Source organism: Epinephelus fuscoguttatus, linkage group LG2, assembly GCF_011397635.1.
Source record: "Epinephelus fuscoguttatus linkage group LG2, E.fuscoguttatus.final_Chr_v1".
NCBI classification, from domain to species: domain Eukaryota; kingdom Metazoa; phylum Chordata; class Actinopteri; order Perciformes; family Serranidae; genus Epinephelus; species Epinephelus fuscoguttatus.
Genome location: NC_064753.1, coordinates 3,306,466 through 3,323,679, shown reverse-complemented (window position 1 = coordinate 3,323,679; position 17,214 = coordinate 3,306,466). Strand labels below are relative to the sequence as shown.

The 17,214-nt window shown below is 40.4% G+C and overlaps 1 protein-coding gene across 1 annotated transcript in view; it reads left to right on the top strand.

Moving 5' to 3' along the window:
* Positions 1–17,214, top strand: part of efl1 (elongation factor like GTPase 1) — a 310,425-nt gene that overhangs the window by 11,546 nt on the left and 281,665 nt on the right. Inside the window, exons 4-7 of the mRNA XM_049602819.1 lie at positions 5,228–5,361; positions 9,046–9,183; positions 9,404–9,615; positions 13,158–13,281. Coding sequence (XP_049458776.1) covers positions 5,228–5,361; positions 9,046–9,183; positions 9,404–9,615; positions 13,158–13,281 — 608 coding nt within the window. The remainder of the gene's footprint in view (positions 1–5,227; positions 5,362–9,045; positions 9,184–9,403; positions 9,616–13,157; positions 13,282–17,214) is intronic.

Below are 17,214 nucleotides of genomic sequence, written 5' to 3'. Positions count from 1 at the left end.
TATGCACTTCTGTTAGGCTTACTACATGTAAACAAACCATAGGGCCATCAGCTGTTTGCTCGAGATCAGACTAGAGACATAACCACTTAAAACATGGATGAGTAGCCCACTTGCTATCTATCTCTGTCCTACTTTATAAGGTTACTTTTTTTTTTAACAGAAAAACATGTTTTGTTTGTGATATAAAATAGGTCAAAGTAGGCTTGGGCGGCATACAAGGGTATTCAGAAATCCCGATAGTATGACTTTAAATTCTGTCAAAAATACAGATGCTCTCCTTCCTATTAACTTCAGGCTGTAATGAGAATGTTTTGCATGTAGTGCACATCATGCGCCACTGGAGGTGAGTCTAGTGCAACAGGCAGCTGAGCTGACTGTGAGTAGTGAAGAGAATATAACAAGACTGTCACAGTTCACAAAAACAACATATGAGAAGGCTTATTGTACTGAAATGAACATTCAGTTCAGAGTCAACAGCTCTGGTGGACATTTGTGCAGTTAGCATGCCAATGGCACTCTCCTTCAAAACTTGATACATCTGTAGCATAGGGCTGGGTGATGAAATGGTCTTGATAGGGGTCACACTAAAATGTATCTTGAGGTCTGTCACAGATCATAAATAAATGTGACCACAGCCAGTCAGTCTGCTGCCTGTTTGTTTGCGCCACGGCCTGTCCACAGAAATGTGGGGCTAAGCTTCACTCACATGGCAGCAAAACTTCAGAGCAGAGCCCACAGCAGAGGCAATGAAACAGACTTCAGGATATATTTTACTAAATACAACTTAAATACAACTGTGTATCATCTGCATAACAATGGAAATTTATAGAGTGATTTCTAATGATCTTACCTAAAGGAAGCATATATAGAGTAAATAGAATTGGTCCGAGCACAGAACCTTGCGGAACTCCAAAACAAACTTTGGTACGTAAGGATGATTCATTATGGACGTCAACAAACTGAAAACGATCAGATAAATAAGATTTAAACCAGCTTAGTGCAGAACCTTTTAGGCCAATTAAGTGATCCAGTCTCTGCAGTAGTATTTGATGGTCAATAGTGTCAAACGCCGCACTAAGATCTAATAAAACAAGTACAGAGATGAGTCCTTTGTCTGAAGCAATCAGAAGGTCATTTGTAATTTTAACTAGTGCTGTCTCAGTGCTATGATGCACTCTAAATCCTGACTGAAATTCCTCAAATAAATTATTATCATGGAGAAAATCACACAACTGCAACCGGTCCCATTCCTTGCAACAGAGGTATTCCTCTTCTGTGGGCACTGGGGCACAGCATTCACAGGTAACGTTACACCACCGATCTCCAGAGCTAAAGCCTTCCAGCAGCCATTCCTCCTCTGTCGTCCTCTACCTGTTGCGCCTCTCTCTCTCTCCTCCTCCGTACTTCAATTTCATGAAGCTCTTCGTCAGTGTATTCTGGCTCAAATAAATAACGGCGGCCATAAAACTCTGCAAAATCAAATTCCTCCTCCACAAAGTCAAAGTCTGGCAAAAAGTCAACCATTATTCTATAAGTCTTTCATAAAATAAATGAAAGAACCTTTCAGGCTACTGTCCAGTTCTGCTGTGGCGTGTTCTCGCGAGATTTCAGGCACGGTATGAGATCGCTGCTTGTTCTCGTGATGTTTTGGCCGTGCTTTGGGAAGCAGAGGTAAAAGGTAAACACACGGTAAGGTAAGACAACAACTTTGAAGACCACCTAAATGTGGAATGTTAATATATAGGCTTTCCACAATGAGAGGCAATGGCCGCCCTTATTTATTTGAGCCAGAATACACTGACAAAGAGCTTCGTGAAACTGAAGAATGGAGGAGGAGAGAGAGAGAGTGCTTTAAACGGCTGGTTAAAGGGAAATTTCGGTTTATTTCAACCCGTCTCCTATCGTCCTAAATTTGTTTCAAGTGACGAGTGACATAGAAATAATAGTTAGCATGTTAGCCGTTAGCCTAGATACAGCCGTAGCATCAGACCTGTTAAAACGTAATTGAACGGGCATCCTTTCAAGTGCAAAGTTAGTCCACTAAACAAGCTTTTTTCCACAAAGACTGCCTCATATCGTTAGGATGAATGTCAGAGAACATATAGAAAACGACATGTAAACGTGTTGTCTTACCTTACGGATGTACTGCCATGTTTGTTTACAATGTAGCTCTGCTTTCCAAAGCGCGGCCGAGATATCGCGAGAACAAGCAATGATCTCATAGTGTGCCTGAACAAGAAGCAACAGCTGGAAGGCAGAACCGGACAGTAGCCTGAACGGAGGAGGAGGAGAGAGAGAGGCGCAACAGGTAATGTTAGAGGACGACAGAGGAGGAATGGCAGCTGGAAGGATTTAGCTCTGGAGATCGGTGGTGTAACGTTACCTGTGAATGCTGTACCCCAATGCCCACAGAAGAGGAATACCTCTGTTGCAAGGAATGGGACCGGTTGCAGCCTTAGCTAAATGGTAAACAACAAACATGGCACCACACTGGTAAGGTAAGACAACACGTTTACATGTTCTCTGACATTTATCCTAACGATATGAGGCGTTTTTTGTGGAGAAAAAGCTTGTTTAGTGCACTAACTTTGCACTTGAAAGGATGCCCGTTCACTTAAGTTTTAACAGGTCTGACGCTACGGCTGTATCTTGGCTAACGGCTAACATGCTAACTATTATTTCTATGTCACTAGTGACTTGAAACAAATTTAGGATGATCGGAGATGGGTTGAAATAAACCGAAATTTCCCTTTAAAATATGGCTAAGGATTAGTGGTTAAACATTTCAGTAATCAATAGAAAAATGACCAACGTACTGATCTGTCTCTGGAGGGCCAGTGTTTCCCCTATATGCACCGCCGCTGCTGAAATATGCCCGCTGCTGCTGATTTCTTTTTAAGTCTTAACTCTTTAGAAACTACCGTTATATCATTTGGCGCTACGGACGCTTCATATCTAGGCCTGTAGAACAGAGCTATACCTTGTCTTTTTATTAAAAGCGCCGCCATAGTCTCATCAATGTATGGGAAACACTGGCTTTCTTCAGACTTCAGTCATTATCAGAATACTCTTCAAACTGGCAGCATTATTAAATTAAATATCATGATAAATAATGATATTAATCAATATGAAAAAAAGTTACTGTGATAGGTTTTTTTTATGTTGTCATACAGCCCCTCTGTGGCATTGTGTTGTGATAACACTGCACATTTCTGAGCTTGTGTGCTTACACATGGTCTGAGGTTATGAGGCAGGTTGGATGTACAGTGGCATGCAAAAATTTAAATACCCCAGATCAAAATTTGGTTCACTGTGAATAGCTAAGCAAGTAAAAGATGACCCGATTTCCAAAAGGCAGATTGTTAAAGATGACACTTTTCTTCAGTATTTTAAGCAAGATTAGTTTTTAATTTCATTATTTCCCAGTTTCAAAATAAAAAAGGGAAAAGGGCCTGAAGCAAAACTGTGGGCACCCTGTATGGCCAGTACTTAGTAGTGCCCCCTTTGGCAAGTATCACAGCCTCTAGACATTTTTGGAATCCAGCTAATAGTCTTAAATTCTTGTTTGGGGGTTTTTAACCCATTCATCCTGCAAAGGGCTTCTAGCTCTGTGAGATTCTTGGGCTGTCTTGCATGCACTGCTCTTTGAGGTCTATCCACAGATTTTTAATGATGTTAAGGCTGGGAGCCTGTGAGGGCCATGGCAAAACCCTCAGCTTGCTCCTCTTGAGGTAGTCCACTGTGTGTTTAGGATCATTGTCCTGTTGTAGAAGCCGTCCTCTCTTCATCTTCAGCTTTTTTACAGATGTTGTGCAAACCTCTGATGCAGAATTTTGTGAGGACACAAGACAGGTTTTCTTTTGATGACTTTTCCATGAAGGTCATATTTGTGCAGGTGTTGCTGCACAGTAAAACAGAGCACCACCACCCCAGAGTCTGATAAATCTTACTGTAGGTCTTTTGCAGTAAAATGGGGGGTTTGATTTGCCTTTCTTGCAACTGTACAATGGGCTCTCTCGGAAATTTTATCTTGTCTTTCAGACCTCAACTTGACATCCACAGGTCATGTTAACTGCCATTTCTAATTACACTACATTACAAACTGAGGAAACAGCTCCATGAAAACACTTTGCTATGCTCTTGTAGCCTTCTCTTGCTTTGTGGGCATCAGTTATTTTAGTTTTCAGAGTGCTAGGCAGCTGTTAAGAGGAGCCCATGGCTGCTGATTGTTGGGACAAGGTTTCAGGAGTCAGATTATGTGTAAAGCTTTGGAATTTGCATCATCTGGCATTCCCTATTGAGGACTGTGAACAAGCCAGAGCCCTAACAAGCTTATTAAGGTCTGAGACCCTGTTAAAAGTTGTCTGAGAGCTCAAATGTCTTGGACTGCCAAACTTTTTTATGGTGCTCCTATCCTTTTTTCACTCTAAAATTTACAAAAAAAAAAAAAAAAAAAAAAATACACTTACCTTGCTTAACATGTTGAATAGCATGTTTCATCTTTAACTTAAGGCGTTTTGGAGATCATTTTGTCTTCCACTCAGTTAACTACTCACAGTTACCATTTGTGTCTGTATTACACTGTGCTTTCCTTATATGGGAACAAAACGGACTTAATTGTATTAGAGACCTCTGTGAATCTGATGTTTTCTCTAGCTTTCAGAACATGAAAGACCAATACGCTCTATCTGAACACAACCTTCTTTGATATTTTCAAATAAGACATTTTGTTCAAGCTCAGTTCCCATCTTACTAAATTTTGTCCTGGGTATCTCATCTCATGTTACTCTATGTTTTTTATTAACTTGTTATTTTTCATTATTTCCTATTTCTTTCACCAGTCATGTCATTATCTGGGTCATGTGATGGCCTCCTGTTGGTTCCTGCCACTATATAGGAGTGTCAGTGTGACCTTGCATCAATCTCATTCTCTTGAAAACAATATCTCAAGAATGGCTTGAGGGATGTCCTTCAAATTTGGCACACACATCTACTTGGACTCGATGATGAACTGATTAGATTTTGGTGTTTGGGGTTATCTCACAAAATATGTTTTTGGCCATAATAAGAATTTGTATGCTTATTGTGACAAAACTTCACACAAATGTCTAACAGGATAAAATAATGAAGTGATGACATTTTATATCCAAAAGGTCAAAGGTCAGACCTCTTTTTTTAAATTTAGATAAGTCTCTAAATAGTATTTATTTGCCTTTTGTCTCCTTAGGAGATCAGGAGTACTTGCTAAACCTGATCGACTCTCCTGGTCATGTCGACTTCTCCTCAGAAGTTTCCACTGCTGTTAGGCTGTGTGACGGTGCCATTGTAGTTGTTGATGCAGTGGAGGGAGTGTGTCCACAGGTAAATATCACTGATGACTTAATGTCTCATTTTGTAAGGAAACATATTTACTGTACATTCATATTTTTACCTGTGAACATACAAATTCTGCAGCCTTTTGGAATTTGAACTAATTTTTGTCTCTGGACTCCAGTACACCATTTTTTATATATATTTTTGAGTGCTAAACTACATAAACTACAGTGTGATCATGACTGTGATCATGATTATGATTGTTATAATTATTATTATTATTGTTGTTGTTATTATTATTGTTATCATATGACCATCACAACTATTGCTATAATAACATAAAGGCGGAGGGGAGGGGCTTAACTGGAATGGTTGAGAGGGTGGAGGTGAGAGGGGGCTCCGTGCCTGGTTCTCTGGAGGCGTGGTGGTTGGGTCCTACCTCTCTCCCTCTAAAAAAAATAAATAAATAAAAATTTGCTGCCTGTTTTGTTTGTCTCCCATTGGAGCTCCCGGCCGTGCTCTTGGGGCCTGGGGCCTATCGCACTAGGATAAGGGATTAGGCCGGGATATCTTGGTAATCCTGGCTCAATTTATCCGTGATCCGGCTGCACAAAAGCGGGATAGTGGAAAGCGGGATATGTTACCATAAGTTACCATGGAGATTTATTCTGTGGAGCTAGCCTGCTCCAGACCAGGCTAAGTTCCAGGATCTATTTAATCTCATCCCTTACCTCAGTCAGCAGTCACCACAAATGGATATCAATTGTTATTCCACTGCACACTGCACATTGTTATCACATTCAACCAGACCCACTGTCATTATTTAAACATTTGTGATCATTAATTGCAATCATTTTAGATAAATGATGATTTTAGATAATTTTGCAATCATTAGATAATTTACAATTTCCCACAGACTATATATAAAATACACATCCCATATAAATATAAATACACATCAAAGAGTAACATGATGTTCCTGAAGTCACACAGTGACTCTACAAGATAGAAAGCACGAAATCAAAGCATATTATACAACACAAGAATAAATACACATTCAAAGGTCTGTATATGATATACCCCACATGTCTGCACACTGAAATAAATGCAGGACAAATCCATACACTACAAATGAACAGACAAATGAATGGATACAGTAGCCTCCCTGCAAGCTTGTATACACACAGTATACAGCACAAACAACATAAGACATAATTGAATAAAAACCCCCCACAAATTATTCTGCCTCTGCAGGACATATTTAGCTTAAATTTAAAGCATGCAAGTTAACTTAAGTAATTTAACACATATTGGTCGCTGACCAGCCGACCACTGTTGTCACTGTCATAAGGGAAGATGGCACGATTGTCCCAGTCCATGGCTGCATCCCAAGTCTCTTAATTGTATACTGCTAACTCCTAACTCCTGACTTGAACTGGAAGTCGTTCGGGGTCCGCCATCTTTAAAGCTGTCTCATGTCTCTTATTCCTGCCAGTAAGGAGTTAGCATTAGGCGTTAGGAGGGATTTGTTAGGTGCGATGAGTAAGGAAACACGAGAGGTTCCTAACAGGAAGTCTTTTTCATCTTGAGGCTCTGACGTATAAATACCCGCCCCCTACATCTGACTCATTTGAACAAGATGGCGGAGAAACAGCGCAAGTGTACCCGTTACATGCATTCTTTGCAATGAAACGCTGTAATTCACATGCCTACGTGACTACAAAGAGTAATGTTAGCGGACTGTCGGTGATGTGTGGCTGTTAAATGTGCAGCTGCTCATGTCCAGAACCACACGTGTTGATATAACACACACACACACGCACACACACACTATGAGGGGTCAAACGTATCAGCGAACACACACACGCTGCATTCACTGTGTACTTGATATGTGTAAATTGCGTGTGCAACCATCACCGTGTACTTACTTCGCGTGCATCACCGTGTACTTGTTACACATGCAATGTGCATGCAATGCCTGCACATGCCTAGACGTGTGGTTATTAGACGTGCGTGCGTAGACACGTCATGTAATCAGAGGGGTCAAAAGTGTCAGCTGTTGAAGTAACAACGCGTCGTGTTACAGACGTGTGACACGTAGCATCGCTATGCTAACTCTGCTAATCAGACGTGCGTGCGTAGACACGTCATGTATCACAGGGGTCAAAAGTGTCAGCTCTTGAAGCAACAACACGTCGTGTTACGGACATATATATATATATATATATATATCTGTATCTTTAGATTTTTTTTACTTTTCATCCGCTCCCGTTGCCTTGATAATGTTAATGCATTGCGCCGTCATTTCAAACTCAACACTTCCTGAATTTGTTTCAAATTAAAAGCCCCTTATAACCTCGGCTGAGAGAATCCCTCTATTTTCTAAATAGGCTTTTATTTTCAGTGTGTGACTACAGCGTGTGCATGAGAGGGGTTCCGGCTGCATCATAGCTGCGGCACTCCGGAGCCCTCCACAACAGATACGCAGGACTTCTATTTTTGCCGGACGCCGGAGCACAACGCAGCAATTCAGCACAGAGCAGATGGTGCGGGACAGGAATTCGTGCACAGAAACAAAATAAAACATCCGGTTAATTTTCAAAATAACATACACAGCGTTCACGGCGGATCATATTTCCCTGCACTACACCTTGAAACCGTCATAATGGGCGGAGGCAGGCCTAAAGTCAACAGGTCAGAGGTTTTCAGACGTCATTTCACCCCGTTGACACCATGGACGAGGAGATGTTAATCATGGCGGTGCACCGAGATGTCTTCCTACTACTCCTCTGGTTTTGTGGTTCTGTTTGATAGAAACTACATCTTGTTATATCGCGCGATTATGTGTGAATTCGTGAGATCTCATGGGTCCTCGTGACTCCCGAGCTGCACCGCTCTGCACAGCAAATGCAGCCGGTGGGTGTTGACGGACGGCGAAGCATTGGATAACCAGCGCAGCCGTTTGAAGCAAAACAAAAGTTTACATGTTCTAAAAAAAAGAGAAAGCATCACATGTCCTGCGATGTGACTATCGCACATGCGCACATTGCGACGGTGATGTTCAAACGATATATCGCGCAGCCCTATTTCTTACCATCTACAATACAAACTCTTTTTTTTTTTTTTTTTAAGATATTTTTTAGGGCATTTTAGCCTTTAATGGATAGGACAGACAAGTGTGAAGGGGGGAGAGAGAGAGAGGGAGTGACATGCAGCAAAGGGCCACAGGCTGGAGTCGATCCCGGGCCGCTGCGGCAACAGCCTTGTACATGTGGCGCCTGCTCTACCACTAAGCCACGGACGCCCCTGCAATACGAACTCTTAACACCTCGGCTCTTACTAACCCTGACAGATGTGCTGCCCTTACAACTTTCTTGTCAATCTTGCAAATTTTGTCTGTGAATTTTTGTTCAGTGGTGAATAGCATCTGTAGTGTTAGTCATATGTCTAATGTGATGTAATGTTGATATCTGTGTGTTTAATTGAGCTCTCCTACCATGCTGTACTGAAAGCAAATTCCAGAGACACTGGTTGTGTGGTCATTGATAAATTATTGGTTGATTACAGTGACTAAAATTACTATTATTAAACACAGGAATGAGAGTTTGGGTGATCAGCCATGTAAAACCTTAGTCAACCTATGCAATACACATGTGAAATGTTTTTTTTTTGTTGTTTTTTTTTTTTTTTTTAAATATTGTTTTTTCCCCTGCTTGTGTGTATTGTGTGCAGACCCAGGTTGTGCTGCGCCAAGCTTGGCTGGAGAACATCAAGCCTGTCCTGGTCATCAATAAGATAGATCGACTCATCATAGAGCTGAAGCTTACCTCTCAGGAAGCTTACACTCACCTGCAGAAGATCCTTGAACAAGTGAGTAGTTCTTATCTGACACACGCCACAGTCAGTATATTTTCAGTATACCATTTCTATGCAAGTGCTCTTTAACAGCCTCAGTTGCAATGTTGTGCTACAAAGACACCTTCACTATTCAGTAAAATTGTTTTCTATTAACTCACTGAAAACATGAAAAAGTTGTAGTGTTCTCTAGAGCACTGTAACTGAGTATTGGTATGCACGCCCTTTGTTGTAGGTGAATGCAGTGACAGGGACTTTGTTCACATCCAAAGTGCTGGAGGAGCGAGCGGAAAAAGAGAAGGAGGAGAAAGAAAGCGAGCTGTCAAGTAGAGATCAGGTTTATGACTGGAGTGCTGGGCTGGAGGAGGCTGATGACTCCCAACTCTACTTTTCCCCTGATCAAGGAAATGTGGTCTTTGCCAGCGCCATAGATGGATGGGGCTTCAGGTGAGGCTGGTTCCCTCTTAAGCTGCATTGCTGACCTCAGATGTAGAGACTGACACAGAACCAACCACAGAAGGCAATTTCACTGGAGGCTGCTGATGGTGTAAAATTGCAATTAATCACTGAATTTTGAGTGTCTTGATTGGGAATCAAATGAATCCAAAGAAATTTATTTTATGATCTTGACTTTTAGATTTATTTATTTCAAATCAGCGCTGCACTTCTACAACAGTGTGGTCTAAAACCATGACTTAGAGGTAGGAGACAACTTCATAGTGCTTATTCTGTAAATACAGTGGTGTTTTTTGTGGTGTGTTTAAAGAATTACACTGTTGCAATTGAGAAAGTGAAGTTAACGATCAACAATATAATTTTGATTACTAACTGATGTCCAATGATCCCGATTTTTACCCTTCTGTTATGCTGGGAAAAATGCATTTTAAAAGATCAAAGTCTTCACTATTAAACCTTGTGTTATTTAATTTGAAATCCAAATCTTCATTCGTGGGATGCTGATTTAGTCTCACGAATAAAGATTTGGCCACCAATAAAGACTTCTGAATTGACTATAGGTTGCAGTGAGACAAACTTTTGTCATAATTCAGTGGATGTGTTAAAACATTTTAGGGGCTGTATTCACAAACATTCTGAGAACACTCTCAGAGAGCTCCTAACTTAGCCTAAAAAGTTTCCGTAAAGAGTCCTAGCTTAGGAGTCATTTAGGAAAGATCTCTGAGCAACTCTGAACAAGGCAGGGACAGAAACTTTTACCTAGTGAGGAGGAGATGTGGTTGATCCTGTTGCTAGGTATGATGCATTCTTTGAACAGGTGTGATTGGTTGCCATAGACACGCTCTTTTGGGAGCCTGCAAGGTGTGGACACCCAGTGGAAATTACCGTAAATGAATTTCTGAAAGTGTTGTCATTGTTAGTGTGATCACTTTGCTGATAGAAGGTTGAGACAGCCACAAGTCATCACTGCTGCTGCTGCTGTTGCATTTTTCCAATTTTCCAAATATCTTAGCGTTGTGATCATTTTATTTCTGGCATTATAGCGTTAGGTGGGAAATATGTGTATATCCTTAATGAGATCAACAACACATTATTCCTGCACGATATAATCTGTAGCATTTCATTTACTCACTGTCATCCAGTGTTTAAAGAATATTCCTCCGACCTCTTTGTGTTTCCACCATTTCCTCCTCTGATTAAGAAACTCTTAAGTCTCTTAAAGTCATCCTCCTTGCACCTAACAGTTTTTCACCTTAGGAGCTCTTTTAAGGTCTAAGATGCTCTGTGAATATCTTTTATCTCTACAAGAACCTAGTCTTAACTTTAAGGGTAAATTCTAACAAAACGTCACAATTCTAAGAATTTTCTTAGAATATCATCCCTATGACCAACTCTTACCACTAGGAAGCTTTGTTAATACGGCCCCAGGTCTGTAGCATGTACAGTACAGGCCAAAAGTTTGGACACACCTTCTCATTCAATGCGTTTTCTTTATTTTCATGACTATTTACATTGTAGATTCTCACTGAAGGCATCAAAACTATGAATGAACACATGTGGAGTTATGTACTTAACAAAAAAAGGTGAAATAACTGAAAACATGTTTTATATTCTAGTTTCTTCAAAATAGCCACCCTTTGCTCCGATTACTGCTTTGCACACTCTTGGCATTCTCTCCATGAGCTTCAAGAGGTAGTCACCTGAAATGGTTTTCCAACAGTCTTGAAGGAGTTCCCAGAGGTGTTTAGCACTTGTTGGCCCCTTTGCCTTCACTCTGCGGTCCAGCTCACCCCAAACCATCTCGATTGGGTTCAGGTCCGGTGACTGTGGAGGCCAGGTCATCTGCCGCAGCACTCCATCACTCTCCTTCTTGGTCAAATAGCCCTTACACAGCCTGGAGGTGTGTTTGGGGTCATTGTCCTGTTGAAAAATAAATGATCGTTCAACTAAACGCAAACCGGATGGGATGGCATGTCGCTGCAGGATGCTGTGGTAGCCATGCTGGTTCAGTGTGCCTTCAATTTTGAATAAATCCCCAACAGTGTCACCAGCAAAACACCCCCACACCATCACACCTCCTCCTCCATGCTTCACAGTGGGAACCAGGCACGTGGAATCCATCCGTTCACCTTTTCTGCGTCTCACAAAGACACGGCGGTTGGAACCAAAGATCTCAAATTTGGACTCATCAGACCAAAGCACAGATTTCCACTGGTCTAATGTCCATTCCTTGTGTTTCTTGGCCCAAACAAATCTCTTCTGCTTGTTGCCTCTCCTTAGCAGTGGTTTCCTAGCAGCTATTTGACCATGAAGGCCTGATTGGCGCAGTCTCCTCTTAACAGTTGTTCTAGAGATGGGTCTGCTGCTAGAACTCTGTGTGGCATTCATCTGGTCTCTGATCTGAGCTGCTGTTAACTTGCCATTTCTGAGGCTGGTGACTCGGATGAACTTATCCTCAGAAGCAGAGGTGACTCTTGGTCTTCCTTTCCTGGGTCGGTCCTCATGTGTGCCAGTTTCGTTGTAGCGCTTGATGGTTTTTGCGACTCCACTTGGGGACACATTTAAAGTTTTGCAATTTTCCGGACTGACTGACCTTCATTTCTTAAAGTAATGATGGCCACTCGTTTTTCTTTAGTTAGCTGATTGGTTCTTGCCATAATATGAATTTTAACAGTTGTCCAATAGGGCTGTCGGCTGTGTATTAACCTGACTTCTGCACAACACAAGTGATGGTCCCAACCCCATTGATAAAGCAAGAAATTCCACTAATTAACCCTGATAAGGCACACCTGTGAAGTGGAAACCATTTCAGGTGACTACCTCTTGAAGCTCATGGAGAGAATGCCAAGAGTGTGCAAAGCAGTAATCAGAGCAAAGGGTGGCTATTTTGAAGAAACTAGAATATAAAACATGTTTTCAGTTATTTCACCTTTTTTTGTTAAGTACATAACTCCACATGTGTTCATTCATAGTTTTGATGCCTTCAGTGAGAATCTACAATGTAAATAGTCATGAAAATAAAGAAAACGCATTGAATGAGAAGGTGTGTCCAAACTTTTGGCCTGTACTGTACTTCTGATTTATTTATTTATTTTTTTTTAAGTTTGGAATGTGAAATGTATAGAAGCATCTTTTAAAGCATAAGACCTTTGGAGCAAGGATGCAAATTAATTAATAAAAATGGTGAAAGAATTTTGACAAAAACATACACTTGATTTTTACAGTGTCACCCTGAGGTCAATGAATATCCTTTTTTTGTGCCTTAGTAGTGAGTGGAATATGCAACCCACTTAACAATTTTAGTGACTTTTGGTCTCACAGTGTTTGCTGCATACACACTTTTATTGAAGTGAATTATTTATAATAATAAGAATGACAACCAGAACAATAGGGCTCCAGCAACGAGTTGCTTCTTGTACCGATTAAAAAGCTAAACACTGCTGCATAGTTTGTAATAAATGTCTATAATTACATTTCTGATGCCTGTGACCTTCCATAAAAACTGTAAATAGATTGGATTTTATTTTTTGTAGCATTCAGCAGTTTGCCCACATCTACAGCCAGAGAATGGGTATTAAGGAAGAGGTGCTGCTCAAAACCCTGTGGGGGGATTTCTACCTCAATGCAAAAGCAAAGAAGATCATGAAAGGAGCTCAGGTAATGTAACTATCAGCAATTGTATGTCTTTGTAACATTTTTTACCTTTCACCCATGTCCTTTTTCCGATTCTGGGGCTAAAGCCAGCATGGGCTGTTGACAGTTGAAAGCTGTGAAGGATCAAAATCTTTGACACCTGAATTAAAAATAACCAACAGGTTACATAATGATCAGACAGGCACTCATTCATGCATAACCAAATCTGTGCCGGCCCATGTGCCTCTGCAGAAACGCCATAACCTCCTAATGTTCAGTTGCAAGAACATTTTAGGGACATGTTCAAACAACTTCATTGAAATATCCACAGTTCAGACACATTTGGACAAACGTCATTGATTTGTGACCAGGCCAATCAATGTGTTTGAAAATGGTGGTTCCCCCACTGAGTGATTTCAGAATTATTTTACTCATGTAGTTCAACATTATTATGACACATGGTCTGTGAGTTTTGCAATAATTGGATAATGTTCCATTTATAGTTTGATTTGTGTTATACTACGCACATTTCTTCAGGTTATGTTGCAGGTACTGATGAGGAGAAATAATAAGCTGTTTTCACTGAATTTCTCAAATATGTTTTGCGGCTCTACACAAATATTTTTTTTTTTACTCTAGCTACTTCCCACCATACCTGGATGGTGGGCAGTGTAGTTAACTGAAGAGTTGCAAAATTAACCTATAGACCGACATGTGTAACAGGTTAAAAATATTCTTTGCGGTTAACAGTTGATATCCCTACCTGCAAGTTTTTTGATGGTTTGTCCAACTGTTGCGAAGGTAGGCTTAAGTTTATGTGCTGAGCCATACCCTTTTATGAAGTTCTTTAGTCAGTATATTCAAAAGGCAATGACACATCACCAACTTTTTGATAAGCCTGGTCCAATAATGGTCCACAAAATAATTTTACATGCATGGTTCAATATTGTTATGTCACATGTCCTGCAAGTTTTGTAATAATTAGACAACCAATTTCTGATTCACAGTCTGATTTTTGTTATGCCATGCCCATTTGTAGCCACCCTCAGTGGTCATTTTAAATGAAGCATTCAGGGTATGTTTCATAAACTTATGTGGACATACAGTACTCTGCAAGTTTTGTGATGACTGGCCCAATGATTGTAAAGTTAGGTCTATCTTCATTGTCAGTTTCCTCAAAATGCAATGAGATATCAACAAGCATTTAATAAGATTGGTCCAAGAATGATCCTTAGAACCTTAGGTACAAATCAAGCCTATGGTTTAGGAGAAGATGTCAAAAATGTGCTTTCAGTAAAAGTCAAAATGGTAAAATTTATGAAGGCACACCATCATGGTTTTTGAGGCTTTTTTGTAGAGCACATTGAGTTGGACTTGGGAAAAGTATTTCAGGTCAATCCAACGTATGGTGTGGAAGTTATGATTTGCATTTGCACAAAACTTCCTATCATTGGTGAAAATTTCATGTGTCTACGATTTAACTCTCAGAAATTTCTGAAAACATTTCTGAAGCAAAATAATAATCAGCACAGAGCCAAAGGGGTTTCAGCCCCTTGAGCTGGAACCCCTTAAAATCAGAGATTTGCTAAATATTACAACTGTTACTGCTGCTGCTTGGGTGGTGAATAGAGACATTTGACCATTTCCCACTGCACTAACATCTTGCTTTTTAATGCAGTGGGAAAGGTTTTAAATTGCCATTCACACCCGGGTCTCATTTATCACTCTTGCGTATGCACAAAATGAGGCCTGAAAGAGGCGTACACCACTTCCCATGCAAAATTTGTGATCTATAAAAACAAAACTTGACATGGGAATGTGTGTACCTGTAGGGAAACTCTGACCCATGTGTCCCAACATTTTGGAGACAGAGAAAATTGGTGATGCAGATGGTGAGGTGGTGAACTGAAGCCAAATTGTAGAAATTAAATGTGAGAGGAATCATTATATGTATAATGATGTCTCTCATAGGGCTGTAGTCAACCAAAGAAAATCTTGGTTGACTAAAGTCGCACATAATCTTCTACTAATCAATTAGTCATGGTGTGTCTGTCACTCTGCAGTTACACCTCCAAAACACTAGTCAGCGGTGGAGGGCTATGTTAAGTGCTGTAAAGTTTAGTTCAAATCAAACTTTATTTATATAGTTGATTCAAAACACACATTAAATATGGCTTAATAGGGACAATTTCAAACACAAGTACGCAAATTGGCTTCACTATAAATCGCAGAACTGACAGACAAACACTTGTCTTTATCTGGACATATTTCCCCCACCAATACAACATACTAATGTTATTAGCACAAGTCTATGGTGTTTTACATTGTATAAATTAGCCTAGCGTCTAGCGATCTTTTCCTCTTCTCATATGAAACCAGGGACAACAGCAACATGTAACAAAGGTAACGGCACACAGTTTGGCTCCATTACAACTCACAGCATTCACCGACAAAACAACTGTCTTATTATAACACGTTTTCCAAGCAAATACAACATGCAAACGTTATTAGTGCCAGCCTGTAGTATTTTACATGGTATAGATTAGCATAGCAACGAAGTATAAATCCCTGAAGGATAAATCACACACACGACTTAGAATGCTATTTTAGTGGAGGCTTTACTGTCTTCACAATTTATTGTTTCTTGTCTGTAAAATATAATCAAATACAAGCTTCGTTTCCACTGAGGGAAATGGTTTCAGCTTACAGAAACTGTCAGGACTGCGTCATTGCGACGCTGAGCGTGAGGGTGTTTTGAAAACACCCCCATTTTCACAGGTAACTTAGCCTGTCCCCCCACTGCAGGAAATAATGGATTAATCCTGGAGAGCTGTTGATGTAGCACTTTTCTCTTTAAGAAAGGAACACAGCGATTATTCAACTAATGAGAATTTGGTTGGACGAGAGCATAGGGACCAAATAATCGAATAGTCGACCAGGAGACTACAGCCCTAGTCTCTCGAGACAGAGCGGGATATAGCTGACACTCATGGTCAGCGGTAGAGTGCCCATCAAATAGCATTAATGAGTTGAAAAACAGAGCAACCAGCTTCCAATACTGTAAATACATATCACCAAGCATGATTTAAGTTTTTAGATAGTTTTTGTGTGTGATGTCGCTGTAGTGAACACGACTGTGAGAGCACAGAGCGCACTGGAGACATTGCAGTAACTGCCACACACTTTTCCTTCTCCAGTCACCTTAAAAACATCCTCACCACCTGCATGTATAGATTGTGTAAATGAATAAAGCCTGGAAATAAAGCCAGTGCCAGCTCTCATTTATTTAACTCCATGTCCTCATTTTGAGTCCTAATCATAATGCAGGCAAGGATCACTGTAACAAACTTAGATAAATTAATAAATGAAGTGTTCACCTATCAAACTTTAGTCTCCAAATGATATCCCAGGGTGGGGATACACTGATTGTCACAATCAGTTTGGCACAGTGTGAAGCAATCAGTCTGACAGCTGTAAACAGGAAACTGTAAATAGATATCCACGTGCTGACAATTCCAAGTTGATTTGGGATTTCTCAAAGCGAATTATTCACTGTCAGGCATGCACATGGTTTTATAAATCATATTATACAACAGTTAGTTCCGGCCCTGCAATCTGATTGGTCGAGAGACAGTAAAACCGTGATGATATAGAAGTACAACATCACGGTTATTTCACTGTGTATGTATCACTCCGCCTCACAGCTGATTGCAATCAACAATCAAATCAAAACTGACGGTTAGTGTCAGTTAGGTCAGCAGTTGCATGCAGGCTAATTAATTCATCCATTGTCAAACAGCCAAAAATATGGATTTATTTCCTAAAATAAGTTTTGAATTGAACCATGAATGGTCATCAGAGGAAGATGAGGGAGAGGAGAAGCTGAATTCATCTGAGCACACATCCAGGTTTGTCAGTGTTTCATCAGCGGAGCTCAATGACTTGGAGAAAAGCAAC